Source organism: Elaeis guineensis, chromosome 7 (assembly GCF_000442705.2).
Source record: "Elaeis guineensis isolate ETL-2024a chromosome 7, EG11, whole genome shotgun sequence".
Lineage (NCBI taxonomy): Eukaryota > Viridiplantae > Streptophyta > Magnoliopsida > Arecales > Arecaceae > Elaeis > Elaeis guineensis.
The window spans coordinates 21317516-21339223 of record NC_025999.2 but is presented as its reverse complement, the minus strand read 5'-3'; the positions used below and the strand labels follow the sequence as shown (position 1 = coordinate 21339223).

The 21708-nt window shown below is 34.6% G+C and overlaps 1 protein-coding gene across 1 annotated transcript; it reads right to left on the bottom strand.

Annotated features, from left to right (window-relative positions):
* Positions 1 to 6227: 6227 nt before the first annotated feature.
* LOC140859294 (uncharacterized) lies at positions 6228 to 6596 on the bottom strand. The gene has a single exon (XM_073260958.1). It carries the CDS (start codon positions 6594 to 6596, stop codon positions 6228 to 6230), a length of 369 nt encoding a protein of 122 aa, XP_073117059.1.
* Between the last annotated feature and the right edge of the window lie 15112 nt (positions 6597 to 21708).

Genomic DNA, 21708 nt, shown 5'->3' with positions numbered 1-21708 from the left:
CATCAGCATGCCAAGCATCAAAATATCTGGCAACCATCGAGTACAAAAATCGAGGGGGACAACTTCGATCGTGAGAATTTCTCTATACTCCCTTCATTCGAAACCCGAACTCGGGAGTAGGGGGACTGGTGTTGGGTATAAAATACCCCCTGACCGAAGTTTGTAAAAGACTGACCCTTCCAGGACTTTCCCAGCTTCCGACCATGTGTGGCATCTCTCTGAACCCCCTCGACCTTTCGAGCTCCCATAATACCATCCGAACTTCTCTGACAATGAGCTTCTCCACCCATCTACCGGGCCGCCCCAAAGGCTCTTCGGGCTTTGCTATCAGTCGATCTTCTACAGCAATCAACTATTCTCTGAATCTCTTTCGAACTTCTCCCAGCCACGATCGACTTTACTCCAGACTCCTTTCGGGCTTCGTCGACATCCGAGCTTTCCCGACAATAGGGCTTCTGCAGTAGCCAGGTTCCATCCAAGTTTTCACAGCAATCGACCGCCTTCCAGATTTTATCCGGGCTCCTACGGGAGCCAGATCCTGGACGAACTTCTACCGCAAGTAGTCTACTCCGAACTTCTACCGCAGGCAGTCTACTCCGAACTTCTATCGCAAGCAGTATACTCCGAACTTCCACAGCGAGCGGTCTACTCCGGACCTCTACTATAAGCGAATTCCATCCGAGCTTCTACTATAAATAAATTTCTTTCGAACTTCTATTATAGGTAGACTTCAGTCGAGCTTCTTCATAGTCGGATCCCAGACGAGCTTCTACAAGGGGACAGGATCTACCGGTCAGGTCGCTACTCCGAGTTCCCATGACAATCGATCTTCGATCGAGCTTCTACAATAAGCGATCTCTTTTCAGCCTTCTACAAGAACCAGACTCTGTCCGAACTTCTACAGCGGATGGATTCCAGACGAACTTCTACAGCAGATGGGCTCCAGTGGCCAGATTTCTACAGTGACCGACTGTCTCCAGTGTCTTCCATACCTCTCCAGCCATTAACCTTCAACAGCGCCAACCAAACTTCAGTAATGCCAACCAGACTTCAACAGTTCCAACCAGACCCCTCCAACGGACAAATTCCATCCAGACTCCTCAAGCCGTCGATCTTCCATAGTGTCTTCCAGACTTCTCCGATGGACGAACTTCCACAATGCCTTTCAGACTCTTCTATCGGTCAACCTTCTACGATGCCTTCTGAATTTCACTATCGGTCGACCCTCCACTAGATCCTTCATGAAACCGGACTTCTCCGACGGATGACCTTCAGACGAGCTTCCACATCAGGCAAATTTTAAACGAACTTCTCTAGCAATCGGACCCCTACCGGACTTCACCAACAGAAAGTCTCCATCCGAGCTTCTATAGTAGATAACTTTCATTTGTAGCATCAGCACCTGAGGCATCTGACAATAGTAGACTCATCAACAGCCTCGAAAATATCCGAGCTTCTTTCAGATCGATGGGACAAAGAGCCACTCCGCTCCATCAGATATCTCGGTCGAGCTCCAGTCGACAGATCCGAACTCTCTGACAAGTCACGACAATGGCCACTACCCTACTCCACTCTCCACAATGGATTCTGCATGGCTCTACCACTCTCTGACAAGTCACGACAACGGACACCACTCCACTCTCTGGGCTCTACCACTCTCTGGTAAGTCACGACAACGGACACCACTCCACTCTCCGTAACAAACTCCACGTGGTCCTGAACGACCCCTGATGCCACTACTCTCCGTAACAAACTCCACGTGGCTCTGAACAGCCCACTACCAGGCGGTTACAGGCATCGCTGTCAATTAGTTACGTTCTCCATCTATAAAATGGGGACCTCCAGATATATTTTTCTCTAAGCTCTGAACTCTATCTCAAAACTCTGCTAAAATTTTCCCTCGAGCACTCCATTTTTGTTGAAGCAGAGTACTGACTTGAGCGTCAGAGGGTCTTGCCGGAGTACCCCCAACTCCGATTTAGACTTTCCTTGCAGGTCTCGACGGCGACCGCGGCCATCCCGACTCCAGCTTCTCCGACTTCGGTGGAATTCTGCACCAATAATCTCCTAAAATCAAAAGTAGTCAATCTCATTTTGACTCACACACAGACTTCGCAAGTACTTACTATGCTCAAAAATCTTTCATCACTGAATTAAAAATTTAGATAGTCCAGTACAAAAGCACAATAAGTTACTTGCAAGTCACCGTGGTGATCTCAGGTTGGAGAGACAATTATACCCATATCTTTTGTGAGCTACACTTGATAGCAGAGTGCTCCACAGTTTGGTCATGTTCAGTACAAATATACTCCTATATTTTACCTGCATGCCATACCAGTGTCTCCACACTCCTTAGTTACGAGGATAACCAATCCATATAATACATAATGACCTATACTTGATAAACATTATCATCCTAGTAATAACGTATCATTTGATCACGAACAAGTTTAAGAACTACACAATAAATCCTCCTTTATTGATTGAAAGTAGTTCTAAGGACTTCATCATAATATAGAAGTTCAATAATGAAGATACAAAATTTATGATAAATTTATCAAATAACTTTTATTATTTTATAATTCATATACAATTTATAAGGAACATAACCATTTACAGATAGATAATTAGCTTTAGAAAATATTTTTCAACAACTTCACTTGGACTAAAGCCTATCAGCAGAATAAGAAATTTCAAGTCTTTTGTTGATCAGGCGACACCCGGATATATCTAATACCCATCTTCCACTTATGATCATTGAACTCCTTGATTTTGAGGATTTTAGTAAATAAATCGATCAAGTTCTTCTTTCCATCAATATTTTGAAGCTCAACATCATCTTGATCTATGATTTTATGGACAAGGTGATAGCGACATAGAATGTGTTTAGTTCTCTAGTGAGATTTTATTTTTTTCACTTGAGCTATGGCTCCAGTGCTATCACAATACAACAGAATAGTACTATCAATAAAGGATGCCACTCCTAGCTCGCTGATAAACTTTCACAATCAAATAGCATCCTTGGCAGCATCGGATACCATAATGTACTCTGCCTCGCAAACAGAATCAGCTATGGTGTGCTGCTTGAAACTTTTTCAGCAGATCGCTCCATCATTCAGGGTAAAGATATAATCCGATATATTTTTACTGTCATCATGATCTGACTAAAAATTAAAATCAGTATATGCCATAAGTTTTAAGTCAAAATCTCCATAAATGAGCTAGGGGTCCTTAGTATTTCTCAGATACTTAAGGATGGCTTTTACATCCTTCCAATGGTTCTCATTTAGATCAGATTGATACCTATTCACTACCTCTAGTAAGTAGGTAACATTCGATCTCATACATGTCATAATGTACATAATAGATCTCACTGTCGAGGTATATAAAATTTTACTCATATACTCTCTCTCTCTTGTGGAGTTATCAGATAATCCTTTTTAGAGAGAAAAATTTTATGGTCTATCGAAAGATAGCCTCTTTTGAAATTTGCCATGCTGAACCGCTTCAGCACGGTATCAATGTACATGGACTGGGATAATCCAGGCAATCTTTTAAATCTATCTCTATAGATCTTTATTTCTAGGATGTAGGATACTTCTCCCAAATCCTTCATAGGAAACTGTGATGACAACTAAACTTTTATACCCTATAATGCAGGCATGTCATTTTTTATTAAGAGAATATCATCCATATACAATGTAAGGAATATGACTATAGAATCATTAGCTCATTTGTAGATACAAAGTTCTTCTCCCTTTTTAACGAAGCCATATATTCTGATCATCTTATCAAAACATAAGTTTCAACTTCGAGATACTTGCTTCAACCCATAAATGGATTTCTGAAGTTTGCACACCTTTGATTTATCTGAGGAAGTAAACCCTTCAGGCTGTATCATATATACTTCTTCTTCTAGCTCTCCATTTAGGAAAATAATTTTGATATCCATCTATTAGATTTTGTAATCAAGGGGTGCCCCTATCGCAAGCATAATCCGAATGGACTTGAGCACTACTACAGAAGAAAATATCTCATTATAGTCAATACCATAACATTGATGATATCCTTTGATAATTAAACAAACTTTATACATCTCCACATTCCCATCTGTGCTCCTTTTTCATTTGAAAATTTACTTACACCCATGGATTTTATCCCTTCAGGTGGATCAATGAGTATCCATACATCATTGTTCTTCATAGACTCTATTTCGGATTTTATGGCCTCAAGCCACTTATCAGAGTCAAATTTCTACATGGCATCCATGTAGGTGATTGGATCCTTATTATTTTCATCAAGTTCAATAGGATCATCATCATGGATTAAAAAATTATAATATCTGTCTGACTGATGCGGTACTCTATCGGATCTCCTGAAAAATACGTCTACAATCAGTTCTGGGTTTGATCTAATCAAATCTAGTTCTATATTTTTATTTTGTTTGTGTATGTTCTTCTATCTATTGAACTTCATCAAGTTAAACTTTAATAGCTTTAGTTCCTTCCTCAAAAAATTTTTTTTTAAAAAAGATCGCTCTATTGCTGATGAACACCTTTTGTTCATCAGCAAGGTAGAAGTAATAAACCCTAGTTTTTTTGGATACCCAATAAATAAATATTTATTAGACCTAGATTCGAGCTTCTCTATTTTTAAATATCTGACATAAGCTGAATATCTCCAAACCCTAAAGTGTGAGAGTACTGGCTTATGCCCTATCCATATCTCATATGATATTTTATTTACAGACTTACTTGAAATTTTATTCAAAATATAACAAGCCGGCTCTAAAGTATATCCCTAAAAGGAGATCGACAAACTCGTAAGGCCCATCATGGATCGAACCATGTCTAGCAGTGTTCAATTCTTCTTTTTAGACACTTTATTATGTTGAGGTATCCCAGGAGATATCTATTGTGAGAAAATTTTATTCTCTTCTAGATATGTCAAAAATTTACTGGTGAGGTATTCACCTCCATGATCAGACTGAAGAGTTTTAATACTCTTCTCAGTTTATTTTTTAACTTCACTATGAAATTATTTAAATATTTTAAATAATTCAGACTTATGTTTCACAAGATTGATGTACCCATACCTAGATAGATTGTCAGTGAACGTAATGAAGTAGTAATACTCATATCTGGCATATGTATTCATTGAACCACATACATCGCTATGTACTAGACTTAGAACTTTACTGGCTCATTCATCTTTTTCAGTAAAAGTTGATTTAGTCATCTTTTCAAAAAGATAGGATTCATAGGCAATGATTCATAATCATTGACTTCGCAGATTTTCTCTTGGGTCAACATATTTATCCTGTTCTTGTTAATATGTCCTAACTTCCAATGCCAAAGATAGATATCGAAGACATCATCTAATCTAGAATATTTGTAAGGTATGTACATTACACTAACAGACAATGATAATAGATAAATGCCATTTCTTAGTTATCCATGCATTACAGTAACACCATTCACAATTATATCACAAAAATCATTCTTTATTAAAAATTCATATCTGTTCTTGGCCAAAAGGCCTACAAAAATTATATTTAATAAGAATGATGGACAATAGTGACAATCACTCAAAATAATAATTTTAGAATTGAAAACAAGCTTGATAATTTCTAAAGCTAGGACTGAAACTTGGCTTCCATCTCCCACACTCAGGAATCTCTCACCGTCTTCAAACCTCCTACTGCTCTAAAGTTCATGCAATGAATTGCAAATATTAATAGGACTTCTAGTATCTAATACATAAGTCATAGTATCATAAATAGAGAAGTTACAAGGTGTTATCATTGAATTACCTTGACTAGCAATGCTTGCTTCTTTCTCTTATTGGGCCTGTTTGGATCAAGAAAAGTAATATATTGAGGATAATTCCTCTTTCAGTGACCCAGCTTCTTACAGTAGAAGCACTCTACCTGAGTCTAGTCAGTCTTGGACTTCTTGGTCTGATTGGGCTTAGACGCCCTAGCATGCTGCACCTTTTTCTTATTCTTTTTCTTCCATTTCTTAAAGGGACGATGCCTAAAAAAGGAACCACCCACCACATTCATCGACTTCTTATGGAGTTGGTGATAAATGATGGTAGTTTACTATAGGTTTAGTCATTCTATAATAACTAAGAAAGGATAGATAGGACTTGGGCAAAGAATTCAGAATCACATCTTTTTCTAGCTGCTCATGCAAGAGAAATCTGAATTTGCTCAGGTGCTCAATTTACTCGATCATGTATAATATATGATCAATGATCGATGCCCCCTCTCTCATCCTGGCGTTGAAGATAACACAAGATGTTTTGTGTCTCTCAACATCGTCAGGAGTGTCGAAGGACTCGTTCAACACTTGAAGCGTTTCATCTGACTGAGCATCCTCAAATTTACGATTGAACTCATCATTCATAGCCGCCCGCATGATGCAACGCATAATGGTTCGATTATTGAGCCACTTCTGATAAGTATCTCGAATCACACCACGAGCATTCTGAGTGAGCTCCTCAGGTGCCGGATCTATATGAGCATACAAAATCTGCTTGTACTCTAGAACAATCTTAAGTTTTCGATACCAGCTATCGAAATTGAGTCCCATGAGTTTGTCTCTATCCAATAGTGAGCGAAGTGATAAAGTACTAGCCATAACTAAAAAAAAAAATAAAAGATTTATTAGCATATAAATTATTTAATCCTAAAGATTTGAACTTTAGTCTAAAGGTTCTCCTATAATTATATATGAAGTGGTAGCCTCTACCTCCAATTCGAGGAATTACTTTAATTTTTTAGTAGGTACTAGAATCTACACAGACTGCACACGGGCCTAAGGATGGCTTGACCAATCTTTGTGTATTTATGGATAGGTTCTTAATCAATTATTTTTTCAAATAATTTTTAATATTAATTTTACCCCAGGCTCCTCTTCAGCAAGTATGTGGTGCCTTCACTAAAAATTCTGGTTAGGTCTAACTATTAACATGACCATACTCAGTGCATCTAACTAACAAATGATTAGGCCAGAGTATGGCTTGGCCAATTTGACCACCCATTAGAAAGTCAAAACTAAATTATCATATTATGAATGATAATTCCAATAGCCAAATAAACACCAGGCGTGTGGCCCCTCCAATGATTATCTAGACTATTGGATCCATTACCATCTATCTTAATGGGAGGCTATGATCTAATTATCTTCATAAGTATTTTATTTTAAAAATCTAATAATTTAAAAAATTTAATTATTTATTTTAGAATGAGGAGAAGAGATTAACCAGCAATCAACTATCCTCCCACTGACTTCACCAAGTTTTTAAAGAGGGCTAGAGACTAAGCTGGTTTAAGGGTATCTAAATCAATCATACTGATTAACCTTAATGACATGGGTCAACTCAAATCACTAAGTAATCTAATCAAAACATAATCCACCAAGTTGGCCAGATAAGTGAGATCGATGGAAGGGTAGCCAATGCTAGCCTTAGACACCTTTCGGCTAGATAAACATGCACCCAATTAAAAATCATTTGTTAGAACTATCGGACTTATCTTAGACACTAACTGATTAATTAGTTTCAATTTGATCAGCTTAACAACTCACGCTTGACCACAAAACTACGATCACATCCATTTGATAAATCAAAATAATGAAGTTGATCGACTACAACTATTAAGATTTGATCAAGAGAAGATTTGACCAAATATAAATCAACTTTTGGTTAGATTTGATCAAGTATTTAGTTTAATCCATTATCTATTTGATTTCTATCCTAGGTCTAACCTAGTTAAAGGATCTAATTCGAGCTAACCCATAGCCTCATATTTTATGCAATGTCATTAGATCTTAAATTCATAATTCTAGATCTAAATATTCAACTCTTAATTCTCAATTAAGTATAAAATTAATATAAATTTTGATTAATAATTGAAATATTTTTAAATATAAATTATTTTATATTAAATTTTATGCAAAATAATTCTATCCGGAAATTTGAGTCAACTCATCCTAGACCAAGTCGACTCATCACAATGAGTCGACTCGACTCTAAGATAGAGCCGGCTCAACTGTAATGAACGAAAACCATTTTCTCATCCTACATAAATGAGTCAACTCATCTGAAAGATGAGTCAACTCACCAGGGTCTTGAGTCAACTTGAACCAAAATCGAGTCGACTCGTCAAGCGAGTCAGCAACACATTACAAAATTTCAGATCAGATTATTTTACATAAATAGTAATAAAATAAATTATAAATCTTTTTTAGATCTAATATAAATTTATTTATGATTTTATATTTTATTTATAATGATTAAAATAATTTTAAAAAAAAATTTACTGTTCTTCTTCATGAGATATGATCACAGCAGCATCCCTACACATCATAAGAGAACCCATTGATTGGGCAAAAGAAAAACTTTAATCTCTACTTTCTCTTATGATCAGACAGTCATGGTGATTAACTTAATCTGAGTACTAAGCTACTAAGATATCGAATCTAACATATCACATGTGAAATAGATTAAATTTCAGATCTATATGCATATATATTCATGTCAAAACAAACATAAGATCTGATACCACTGTAGGAAAAAAGCAGACGATTTTATGCATGCATTTCAATTTTTTTCAAAAAAATCATGGAAAAAAATATTTAGATTAATCTTATTAATTTATCATACATAAGATCAGATCTAAAAATTAGCCTACACTAGGATCTATAATATGATATAATGCATATATGAAATTTAAAATTGAAAAATCAGCAAGTATGGATCATATCAACACAACAGTAGATCATATCTACAACTAATCTGAGTTTAAAACTCGATATTTGAGTATGGGTTGATGATCATCACAACTAATTTTCATGGATTTAAAGTTCTTCTTGATGCACAGCAACCGCACAGAATGTCCTACCTCTACAGGATGTCCACACAAAGCCCTGTTGCTGATCGATCTCCTTGGAGTGCTAGCTCCTTGCAAAGACCCCTTGACGGCTGATCATGTTCCTTCTTTACATTTTATGGACTCTTCCAAAAGATGAAGATGGATCAGGAGGATGAAGTAGTGGTGGAAAGAAAGAGGAGAACTTTTCTTCTCTCTTTATTTTTCTACTCACCCAAAACCCTAGATCACTCACCCTAAGGAGCCCACGTCGGAAGACTCACGCCCAAGAGAAAACTACTTTCCTCTATTTCATGCACAGAAAGACTGCCCCCACTCTCTTTTTCATGCCCTACTTAGGATATTTTCACGGTAATCCTCTCCATTGTCGCACAAAACAAAAGGTCTTTTATGGTGGGTGATGAGATAGTTAGAGGAGATAGGATAAAGATTAGTTTAAACTCAAATTCAAATCCCATTTGAATTCAATTCAAACTAACCTAATCCTATCCAGAGGAAGGGCGACAAGAGAGCTATGGAATGGAGTTTTTCTCATGCAAAATCAGATTTTGCGATGAGAAACATGGCGTGGAGAAAAGGAGTTAATGCAAGGTTTGAAATTCAAACCCATTTGAATTTCCATTCGATCCAATTTGATCCTTATCCAAATCAAATTAAATTAGATCTAACTTAACCTAATCTAATTAGGTATCAAATAAATTTGATTAAATTTTAATTCAATCAAAAATTAATCGAGCCCAAATTCTGATCAAATCAAAAATCAATCTTCCTTAGTGATTGGGCCATCTTATAACCTAATCAGATTAAACCTAATCAAATCTAATTTAATTAGATTTAATCCAAATCTCATAGCTTAATCAAATTAAGTTAATTAGTAATTTAATAACCAATATATCCTTCTCTTATTTACTAACTACTAGTAAATTAATTTATCATAATATTTGCATAAGATTAATCATCAATCATATTAATGATTATACCCTTGAATAATTTTTAATCATTGATCAGCCATCTGATCAGACAGAAACTTCTATTATGTACGACCCCATAGGTTTGAACCTAAGTCAGTAGCATAGAGATAAATTTTTATACTAATTAAAGTGATCATCTAGTAATGATACCCGTGTCTGGATTGGCCGAATAGTCACAAAGCAACATTCAAGAACCTCAGGCATATAATTATTGTATAATTCATTCCTTTGACCTTAACGCTCAACATGACTTCAGAGTTAAACTATCAACTCTTAATCAGTACATCCGATTTGTATCTCAATCTTATAAATCCTATGACTCCTCACAAGGATTATCCTGATCAAGGTTTTACTAAATTAAAATATAATATAGCACTATCTCCCAAAATCCGGAGCAGTCAATCCTATCTTGACTCACACACAAACTTCACAAGTACTTGATTGTGATCAAAAATCTTTTATCATTGAATTAAAAATTTAGATAGTCTGATTCCAAAATATAGTGAGTTGCTTGCAAATCATCGTGGTGATCTCAGATCGGAGAGATATTTATATCCATATCCTTCATGAGCTACTCTTGACAGTAGAGTGCTCCCCAGTTTGATCACATTTAGTGTAAAAATACTTTTTTTACCTGCATGTCATACCAATATCTCCACACTCCTTGGTTACGAGGACCATCAACCCATATGATACACAATGATCTATACTTGATAAATATTATCGTCCTAGTAATAATGCATCATTTGGTCGTGAATAAGTTTACGAACTACATGATAAATCCTTCTTTATCGATTGAAAGTAGTTCTAAAGACTTCATCATAATATAGGAGTTTAATAATAAAGATACAAAATTTATGATAAATTTATTAAATAATTTTTATTAATTTATAATTCATATATAATTTACAAAGAGCACAATCGTTTATAGATAGATGATTGATTTTAGGACACATTTTCCAACATCAGGAAGCTAAGATCACTCTCAAATAGATTCATGAGAATACCAATGAAAGCAAAGTTAGAAAGCCACACTATGTAAAGTTGAGAAAGTCAAGAGCCGACTTCAAGCTTCAAAGAGTCGACTTTGGCATACAATTTCAAGAGGCACAGTCTGCGAGTCGACCCTCATGGAGTACAAATTGACTCTCTCAGACAAGACAAAGAGTTGAATTTTTTTAGTTTGGAGCTTGAGTTGACCCCAATTGATCTCGAGTCAACCCCTGACCAATTCCAAATCGACCCTTAGAAGCTGAGCTGGCTCTTTCAGGAAAGACAGAAAGCTAGATGTTTAAAATAGGATCTCAAGTCAACACCAATTCATCTCAAGTCAATTCTAGGTTAGCTTGAGTCAACCCCCACTTAATCTGAGATGCTCAACAATAGCTGATAAGTCCAATAGCTAGTTTTGTAGAAGTTCTAGAATTGTGCAAAACAGCACTAATGGCTAGTTTTTGATCTGTAATAGTTAGAAACTAATTTTTGAATGTTTCAAGATGGTTTAAATGCTATCAAACACATTAAAGAATATAAAGAAAGAGAGAAACAAAAGGAAAACCTAAAGAGCCTTCAGTGTGCATTGAAGAGAGAGCTACAACTTTCCAACCACCAAATTCTTGAAGTTTTTAGGTAATTTTCAAAAGAAGAAGAAAGCATTTACTCAAAAGCTTCCTTCACAAATCTCGCTTAAGCCTCAACAACTTTTAGGTTTACTCTTTAGGAGATTTTTCATTGTTCTTCAATATTGTACCTTTTTCTTGCTGTATTTGACTTTCGATTGAGATTGAAACTTTGAAAAGTGCCCATCTAAGCCTTGAATTAAAGTGTATTTATATATAAGCTTGGGAGTGGCTTAGAGGGGTGGTTTTAATTGATTTTCCTTAGAAAATCCATTGGATTTTGATTGTGAGTCCAAAAAAATAATCAAGCTATAAAAATATTTGTTTGCTTGTGGCTTGGCTGCTCTTTATTTTGCATCTTCATATCTTGATTATATTGCATTGCTTTTACTTACCTACTACTACATCTATACATAGTTTAAATTTTGTGCATTTTAGTCTTTATATTTTAAAAAATCCAATTCACTCTCCTTTGGGTTATCTATCTTGGCAATAGCAAAAGATTAGGGTTGGGACTCAAAAGGAGCCGAAGAGAAGAGGTCGGATACAAGTCCAGACCGACTCGACTTAAATCTAAGCCCAGCCCATTTAAAAATTTAGGCTTCATTTTTAGGGCTGACCCAACCTACCAAGCTGAAAACCATAGCCCGGGCCCATTTTAAAAAAGCCAGTATTGACCCTATGATTGATTTTGATGATTATCAAATTTTGAATAATTATGATTCTGATCATGTATTTTAAGATTGAATATAAGATTTTTTAAGTATTCAAAATTAAGAATTTATCATAAGAATAAATTCTCTCAAGATGCCATGCCAAAACACTTAAAAGAATAAATTCACATAAGTTTGGATGGCTCGATATGAAAAAAGTAAGATTGAAAGAAGAGAAAATGGAATTAAAGGAAGCATATATATTTAGATGAAATTGAGGCCAAGATACTCAAGTTTGGGAGATCAAATGAGGAAAAATACCATTGAAAGACTCCAAGTGTAATTGAAGATTAATTGAGTCAAGTGAAATTATTTTTGAAGACTTTCGATACAAGAAAAATCATCTAAAAGAATTAAAGCCGAGCCACCCAAGAATCAAGCCAGCTCTGACACGAAATGCCCTTGATATTTTGGTTTGGCACACAGTTGAGCTAGCTCAAAATGGATCCAGGCCAGCTCTCTCAGGGTGATAGAGAAGAGATTTTTGGGTTTTACAAATTAAGCCAACTCGAAACAGGATCTGAACCAGCTCTCTCAGGTCGACAGAAAGAAATATTTTCAAATCTATAATTCAAGCCAGCTCAAGATAAATTCGAGTTAGCTCAAGACAAATTTGAGTCAGCTCAAGATAAATTCGAGCTAGCTCCCTCAAATGGATAGAAAGATGAATTTCAAGTTCTGCAGCTCGAGCCAGCTCGAAACAAGACTCGAGCCGGCTCTGTCAGTACTCCAAAAGATTGAATCTTTATTTCTATAGTTTGAACTAGCTCAGAACAAGCTCGAGCCAACTCAAATTTAAATCGAGCCAACTTGAGATCAGTTTGAACCGACTTGATAGCTCCTTATTGGCTTAACGGCTAGTTTTCTAAACATTATCTAATGGCTATTTCTCCACTCCAATAGCCATTTCAGAGCTTCCAATGGCTGGAACTCACTCTCTAGCCATCTCTAAGTATATTTAAGGCTAGAGAATCAAATTAGAAGCAATTTTTTGAGGAAATAAGAGCCTAAAGTAAAACATCTTTAAGAATAAGAGTGAGCCACATTGCACATCTATAAGAAAAAAAAAGAGATTTTTGAGTATTAAAATTTAGAGAGCTTTCAAGAACCATCCTCTACAAATTCTCAAGCATCCTCTCAACATTCAAAAAAGAGAAAGCAAGCTTCAATCAAGCCATCCTTTGGCATTTTCTTTATACTGAAAAATAGTTTTATTTTTTTTATTTTATTTAAACTGAATACTTTTGCTTGTTTTATGATTCCTTTATAAGTTTTCTTGGGGAGAAAAAGACTTGAGGATTAGGCCGATCCAAGCCCGTAATTAGATGAGTGTAAGATTTTGATTTGTTGGCTCAAAAAATCAACTAGATTGTTAGTGAGCCTAAAAAACTAACAATGTAAGATTTTGATTGGTGATCTCGAAAGACTAACTAGATTTTATTTGTGAGTCTGAAAAAACAAACACTCTGTAATCAAGGGAGGATTATAGTGAAAATCTTATGGAAAGCTTGAAGAGTGGATGTAGGTACAGATTGCATCAAATCACTATAAAATTTGTGTGTTTATGATTGTATATTGCTCTCTTCGCTCTCTTGCTTTTCTTACTTTACTTGCTTTTAGTTCTTTTTTTTTTTAGATTATTAGTTACAAAATTTTGTTGATCATTTACTTTTACTACTGCACATATTAATCACATCACAAGCACTTAGTTAAGTTTCAAATTGAGGAACATTATTATTTAGAAAGCAAATTTGATTAAAATTTTTAAACAATCCAATTCACCCTCCCCCCTCTTGGATTGCTACCTCTGGGCAACAAGTGGTATCAGAGCAGATGCTCTGTTATTAGTTGTTAACCTAGCAGTTAAAGAGTAAAAAATCTTGCAATCCAAAATGAAATCTTTTCTTAATAAAGGTTATTCCATGGATAGACCCCCAATGCTTAATGGATCTAATTATATCTATTAAAAAATTAGGATGAAAACTTTTATACAAGCACATGACTATAGTTTATGGAGGATTATAGTTAATGGCTCACACACCCCCAAAGCATAGAAAGAGCATGATAAAGAAATAGCCCAATTAAATGCTAAAGCCTTAAATATATTTTATTGTTAATTAGATTTAAATAAATTTAACTTGATTTCTTCTTGCATTTCAGCAAAGAAAGTATGAAAAAATTAAAAATGACCTTTGAGGGAGCAAATAAAAGAGAAGAATCAAGCTTCCAAGAAGATAAGGAAGCTCATCCCAACCTATGCCTCATGACTCATAAGGATGGAAAGAAAAAGAACAAGAAGAAACAAAGGAAAAAGAAACCAATGATTAAGGGGGAGCATGGCAAAGATAAGAAGGATAAAGAGGAAGAAGGCATTACAAATCCTTACCTCATGGCTCAAAATGATGAGGTAAATTCTACAAGCTCTTCCAAGTTTATATTTGATGAATTACTTAGAGCCTTCAATGATTTAATGGATAAATTTAAAAAGTTGAGACTGAAAAATAAAGAGCTTAAAAAATCTAATCTATCTTTGGCTGAAGAGAAAAATAAAATTTTGAATGAAAAAGAAGATTATTTGAAAAATATGAAAAATATAGTGAAAGAAAAAAAAAATTCTTGAAACAATTAGAAGCTTTAACTAAGAAAAAGAAAAATCTTACAAAATCTAAAAAATTCCTAGTTGAAGAAAAAGAAAAACTTTTAAAATCTCAAAGATCTTTAGAGGATGAAAAAGATAAATCATTGATTTCTGAAAAATCTCTTTTAGAAGAAAATATCAAATTAAAGAAAGAGATTGAAAGCTTGAAGTCTATGCTTCAAAAGTTTATAATTGGACTTCAAAAGCTTCAAGCTATTTTAAATAATCAAAAAACTATTTTTGATAAAGCTGGAATTGGGTACAATTCATTGAAAAAATAAAAATTTATCAAAAAATTCTCAACAAAGCTTCAACTAAAAATCATTTAATTAAATATTTTAAATATTATAAAATTGATCAGTTGACATGAAGGTTAGAGATTTATTTTAGGCTATGGTAAAATTCAGAGTGGGTAATGGACTGCAAATCTCCTACTGGAAAGATTCATGGTTGTTCGATCAGCAAATCAAGGAGAAATTTCCTTTACTATACAAAACTTCAACACTTAAAGAAGCAATAGTAGCAGAAGCATTTGCAATGTTTACAACCCATGGTAATTGGAACCTTTCTTCCATACTGAACATCTACTGGGAGCAGCAAACCTTACATGACATGCTGAAATAGATGATCATCTCAAACAGACCAGACAGTGTACAATGGAAGTGGATCTCCACAAAGAGATTTTCAACAAAAGGATGTTACCATTTTTTGTTGGACGGGGGGGGGGGGGTACACCCCCAATTCAGCAAAATAATCTGGAAGATAAGAGTGCCACAAAAAGTTAAGTACTTCCTCTATCTCAGCATTCTTGATAAAATTCTAACAAAAACCATTTAGCAAAGAGAGAAGGGCAAAAATAGCTGCTCTTTATGTGATTTAAGTCTGGAGACAATGGATCACTTGTTTCTTCAATGTCAGTTCTCAAAGAAAGTCTGGGAGTTTCTTCAAGATGCCTCCACTTCAACGATCTTCCGCATTCACAAGAGATCCTATGGAACCCAAGCCAAGCTGAGGATCTCCTAAAAAATGATCTAGCTTCGCTGATAGCCACTGGATTTTGGTGTTTGTGGAAGGAATGAAATAATAGATGCTTCAACTACCACACTTATCTTCCACGTGTGATCGCTTTCCAAATAGCCAGTCTCTTCTGTTCATGGACAGAGCACATCAGTGAAGAAGTTTCATAATCGTTCCAGCAAATCAGAGACCCTCTAAAAAACTTACAAACTCAATCGGTGGATGCTATATGAAAACAAGTGCCAAAGAAGGGAGAAGGGAGTTCAGGCTCTGAAGTTGTTACCTCATACCTAGAATCGGGGAAAAATAGATAGATTCCATAAAGTTTAAACATTGTTCGGCTATAATAAGGATGAAAGTGCTTAGTTCTATCAGCATGTATTAGCTGATGGGCGAATAGTAATTTATAATGCATGCTAACTATATATGTACATATATACTTAGCTATTGTATGGTTCTGTCATATCTAATATAATGATACATGGGTTAGGTTTTCCCTAACTCTTCGCATCAAAAAAAAAAAAAAGGAAACTACTAAAGCTACTTAGGATTTCTTTCTCTTGGGAAAAGAAAGTCAGGAGATTTTTCTACTTTTGCTTTGTGAATTAAGCCTCCGAACAGCATAAATAGGCCATATCAGCCTGTTGGCTCAAAGGCATTTTGGAGTTCTTGCTTAAAAGTGTGGAGCTAAGTTTGATCCAACTTATATGATTTCTGACTATGATATGTCACCTTGAAAGGTTTGTGTTAGATAGGTCAGGTTTTGAGCTCAAGTTGGTTCAGCAAGACACATATGCTTGGACTGCGTTTCAGCATTTTTGTTTTTGCATGAATTTTCTTCACAGGAATTCAGTTCATCTTGTGTCTTAATTCAACTGAAACATATGCTTTGAATTCTAGTTCATCAAACTTTTGGACACCAGTGGTTATAACTTTAAAATTCATCATCCTTGACCCTTCTAAATAATTAAATTAATAACCGTAACCAGCAGTTTTATCTAATATGTTTGAGGTCAACACAGAGTTCATAATTTGCATTCTTTGCGAATGTTATTTTCTTTCATATCTTGTGCATGTCAACTTATAAATGTATAGAATCCACACTGCATTGAGTGTTTTGTTGGTTGTTATATAGTAAAGCGAATTGTCTTTAAAAAATATAGAATCCCACAATACATGACTTGTGGCCTTCATCTTGTATGCCAATTGATATTGGATAGCTGAAACATCTTTACAAAGTATTAAAAGTTGTTGCTAAAGTAGGATTGTAGTGTGCTTAAGCTAATAAATTGGGCTCTATTTTGTGTTCTTGTATTGTATGACTTTTCTTCTAGATGGTATAGAGCCACTTGTAATAATATCTGATGGTACTATAGAACTGCGACTTGCTCCTGTATCACCATTTGGATCTAAGATTCTTACCCCAATGCATGATATCAATGACAAGTATGATAAGGTTTTCAAGTATTCTAAAAAAGAGGAAGAGACAATATTAAAAGCACAGTGAACAAAGGGTTGACAGAGGATGTCAATACTCACAATCTTAATACAAGGATGTTTAAGGATGCTGACAACTTTTATGATGATGATGATCATATAGACAAAAGTTGATATCATGATGATATAACGGAGGTATCTACACAAAGTTGTTAAGCAGTTGTGTAAGAAAAGAATATTTTTTTTATTTATCTTATTAGGAGTATAATCTTCTCAAACATAATCTTGACATGATGCATATCAAGAAGAATGTTTATGATAATTTGATTAAAATGTTGTTAAATCTGTTGGGAATTGTGTCCTAAAATCAACCGTGCAACGATTGTGTTCCTCTTTATATATGAATTATTGATTAATGGATAAAAGTTATTCTGATATTTTTCATCATAAAGTTATATATTCCTTGAACTCTTGTGTTGTGATGAAGTCCTTAGAACTATGTTAGTGTGCGATAAAGAAAGGATTTATCGTATAGTTCTTAAACATATTCGCGACCAAATGATACATCATTACAAGACGATGACGTTTATCGAGTGGAGGTCGTTGTGTGCCACGTGGGTTGGTTGTCCTCTTAACCAAGGAGTGTGGTGATATTGGTATGGCATACAGGTGAGATGTAGGAGTATATCATCATAGAACAAGTAACTCACCTGCTGAGCGTTCTGCTGTCAAGAACTGCTCGTGAAATATATGGGCATAAATTTTCTTCAGACTTGAGATCACTATAGTGACTTGCAAGCAACTCACTGTACTTTGGTGTCGGACTATCTGGATTTCTAATACAGTGATGGAAGGCTACTGAGTACAGTCAAGTACTTACGAAGTCTATATGTAGATCAAGATGGGATTGACCCCTCCAGATTACTAGAGTTGATGTATCACTGTATTTCAATTTAGTAAAGTCTTGGCCAGGATAATCCATGAGATGGATTTGAAAGGTTGAAATACAATGTGGATGAAGTAATCTCAGTTGACAGTTAATCTGAGACCATCCTAGAGCATTCAGGGTTAAAAGGATGAATTATGCGGTAACCATGTGCATAGGTTCTTAAATATTTTTTTACGATAATTTGACTTATCCGAACATCGAGAACCATTGCTAGATGGTAACTTTGATTAGTGCAAGAATCAGTTCCTGTGCTATCAGCTTAGTGTTTGAACCTATGGAGTCACGCATACAAGTCAGACACTATAAGAAAGTATTGGCCTATGTTCATATATCCAATTTGGAAGTACTTGACTTGATTGAACATATAAGCTAATTTGATTGAGAATTAAGTTATGAGTCAAATGGGACTATGTCTAGCTAGCACTGCATATGAGGTTTAGATTCAATCTAGAGATGAACAGTTTTTGATCTATGATTCATGGAGCATATGAGAGATTAAATTTAAATACTAATTAATTTTAGATTAGATCTAAATTAATTAAACTTAATTGGATGTAAAATTTAAGTTAGACTTGGTACAAAAGTTCTAAAGAGTTTGAGATTGACAGCCTTTCAAAATTATTTTGAACCAGTTTCGAATTGGATTCGAATCAGATCCATTTTGGATGAGATATTAGGAATCCCACTTGCACTAAAATTTTCCTCTGTCTTAGGCCGACCAGCACCTGGTATGGTGCTGGTTGGGGCATCCCATATGGGTGAGGGAATGGGTGCATTGTGGGCACTTTGTGTGGTTCTATTTCTATCTGATGTAGGAGTCCTTTCATGAGTATTGGACTGATTCAAAGCATATTTGAACTAAGAGTCCTATACTTATTGGGTTATAAAAATCATCTATAAATAGAGAGGATCTCTACCTATGGTTGCATAGCAAATAAATCAAATTGAGAGAAGAGAGAAAGAGAGAGAGGCGTGAGAAGAGAGAAGCCCTTCCTTCTCCCTTGGCATCTCCCTTGAAGCCACCCCCTTTCTCTCTTATCATGGGCCCACCTTGGGCATCCCCCTTACTGGTGTAAGGCATCACACCAGCATCTCTCCTCTCTCATTTGATTGGGTTGCAAAGGTGATTTGATCGGAGTTTATCCTGCTTTCCTGCATTGTCTGGCGTGCATGCGAAGTAGAGGGTCTGCACTTCTAGGCCTCCATGAAGGTTGATTTCAGATTTTTGAAGATTTGATCTCCTATTCCATTGCTATCCAAGTAAAGATTTGATCCTTATTCATGTAGATTAATAGAAAATTTTAGATGTAACCTGGACTATCTGAAGAAAAACAGTTTTCTTTCCCTTCAATTGGTATCAGAGCAGACCTTTGATCATACATGCATAACTGAATTTTTTTGAATTATTTACATATTGCATATAATTAGAATTTTATGTTAAATATTAAATCTGATTTAAATCTATTTATATAAAATTTTTAATCTGATTTTATTTGGATTAGATGAGCCTAATCAATTGTTGATTAAGGTTGTTATAAGTTTATTATAACAGAATTTTGCTGTTGTTGCTGAATTTTTGATGAAATAATAATGAGATTTAAAATTTATTTTAAATTTATTTTAATAAAATTTTAATGTTATTATTTTTATTATAAAATTGAATTTATTTTAGATCTGAATTGGATCTGTTTTGATGGATTTTTAGTTCTGAACTCTATCAAAAATTAGCACTACACCAAAACAGATTTTACCAAAAATTTATTCCTTATACATTCATGTTTGCATCTAATTAATTTTTTATATGATATTAAATCTAAAATTGATATTTTATAATTAGCATAAGATATGTTTCAGATCTGATATGATGTATATGATACATCAAATCTAATTAGATTAGATGAAGAATATGATTGATAAGATCAAAGATATGTTCATGACATAAAATTATTTTATCAATAATTGTATGTTGATGTAATTATATATAAAATTAGATTTTAAATTTTAGTAGCCTAGTACTCAGATTGATGAGATCATCAGACCATCCAATCAAAAAAGATCGAAGAGATTAATCTCTTTTTTGCCTATTCGATGGGTTCTCTTATGACGTGTAGGGGTGTCATTGTAATCTGATTTCATAAAGAAGAAAAGTGAACAGACTTTATGAATTATTTTGATCATAAATATATTTAGATTAGATCTAAAATAATTTATGATTCATTACAATAAGATAAATTTAGATATAAAATTGTCATGATGCATGAGATGTATTTATGAAGTTTAGATCATACCTATGTATATTTAATTATTAAATATATTATAAAAATTTATTTTTATGAATTGAAACACATGGTATGCTTTATCTAAAATTCTGGTAGAATAGTTCTACAGACTGAAACACATATTTTACACACTTAATTTTGAATTAAGTTTGAATGATCTAGATTTAAAAATTGAAGATCATTAAGACACCACATAAATCGATGGGCAAAGGTTTAGTTTGAATTAGGTCCTTCTAATGGGTTAGACCTAGGGTTAGAAATACATATGGATCAAGTAGAGAAATTGATTAAATCTAATCAAGTATTGAATTAAATTAGGTCAGAATTTCTCTAAATCAACCTTAATAGTTGAAGTTTGATCAAGTCTATGTGTTTGATCCTAATAAATGGATCATGATTATGGCTCCATGGTTAAGTCCGAATCTTCTGATGGATCAAATTGAAACAAATTAACCAGTTGGTGTCTAAGGTCTAAGTTTGGCAGATTCGATCAAGTAGTTTTTAATTGAAAGTTACTCACCTAGATGCGTCTATGATGAGTTAAGCACACATCCCTCCCACTGATTTCACTTACCTAACCGACACGATAGATTATATTCTGACTAGGTCACTAGTCGATTCATACAAACCCATGCCATTAAAGTGAATCAGTGTGACTGATTTAGGTATCTTTAGATCAGCTTGTGTCTAATCCCCTGAATGACTTGGTGAAGTCAGTAAGAAGATTTATAATTTGTAGATCAACTTCTTCTCTTATTCTTAGGTCAATGAAATCAAATCTTCTAAATTATTAAGTTCATAAAATGATAAAATTATGAGATAACTTGGTCATAGCCTCTTATTAAAGTACGTGATAATGAGTCTAATATTCCAAATAGGCATTAGAGGTGCCATATGCCTGGTGTCTATTACGTATTTGAATTATCATTCATCATATGACCATCATGATGTACCTTCAGATCAATGCTTCGATTGGTTGAGCCACACTCGAGCTTGAACATCTATTTGTTGGATGCACTTGGTGTTGTCATATTAATGGTTGAATCTAATCAAGATTTTTAGTGGAGGTGCCATACATCTACTGAAGCGATGCCTGGGGCAAAACTTAATTGCTAGAAATTATTTGGAGAAATAATTGGTTATGAACTTACCCATGGATGCATTAGGATTGGCCGAGCCACACTCAGAC

Coding starts and splice junctions, on each gene's coding strand:
- LOC140859294 (XM_073260958.1), bottom strand. CDS start 6,596: ATGGGACTCAATTTCGATAGCTGGTATCGAAAACTTAAGATTGTTCTA.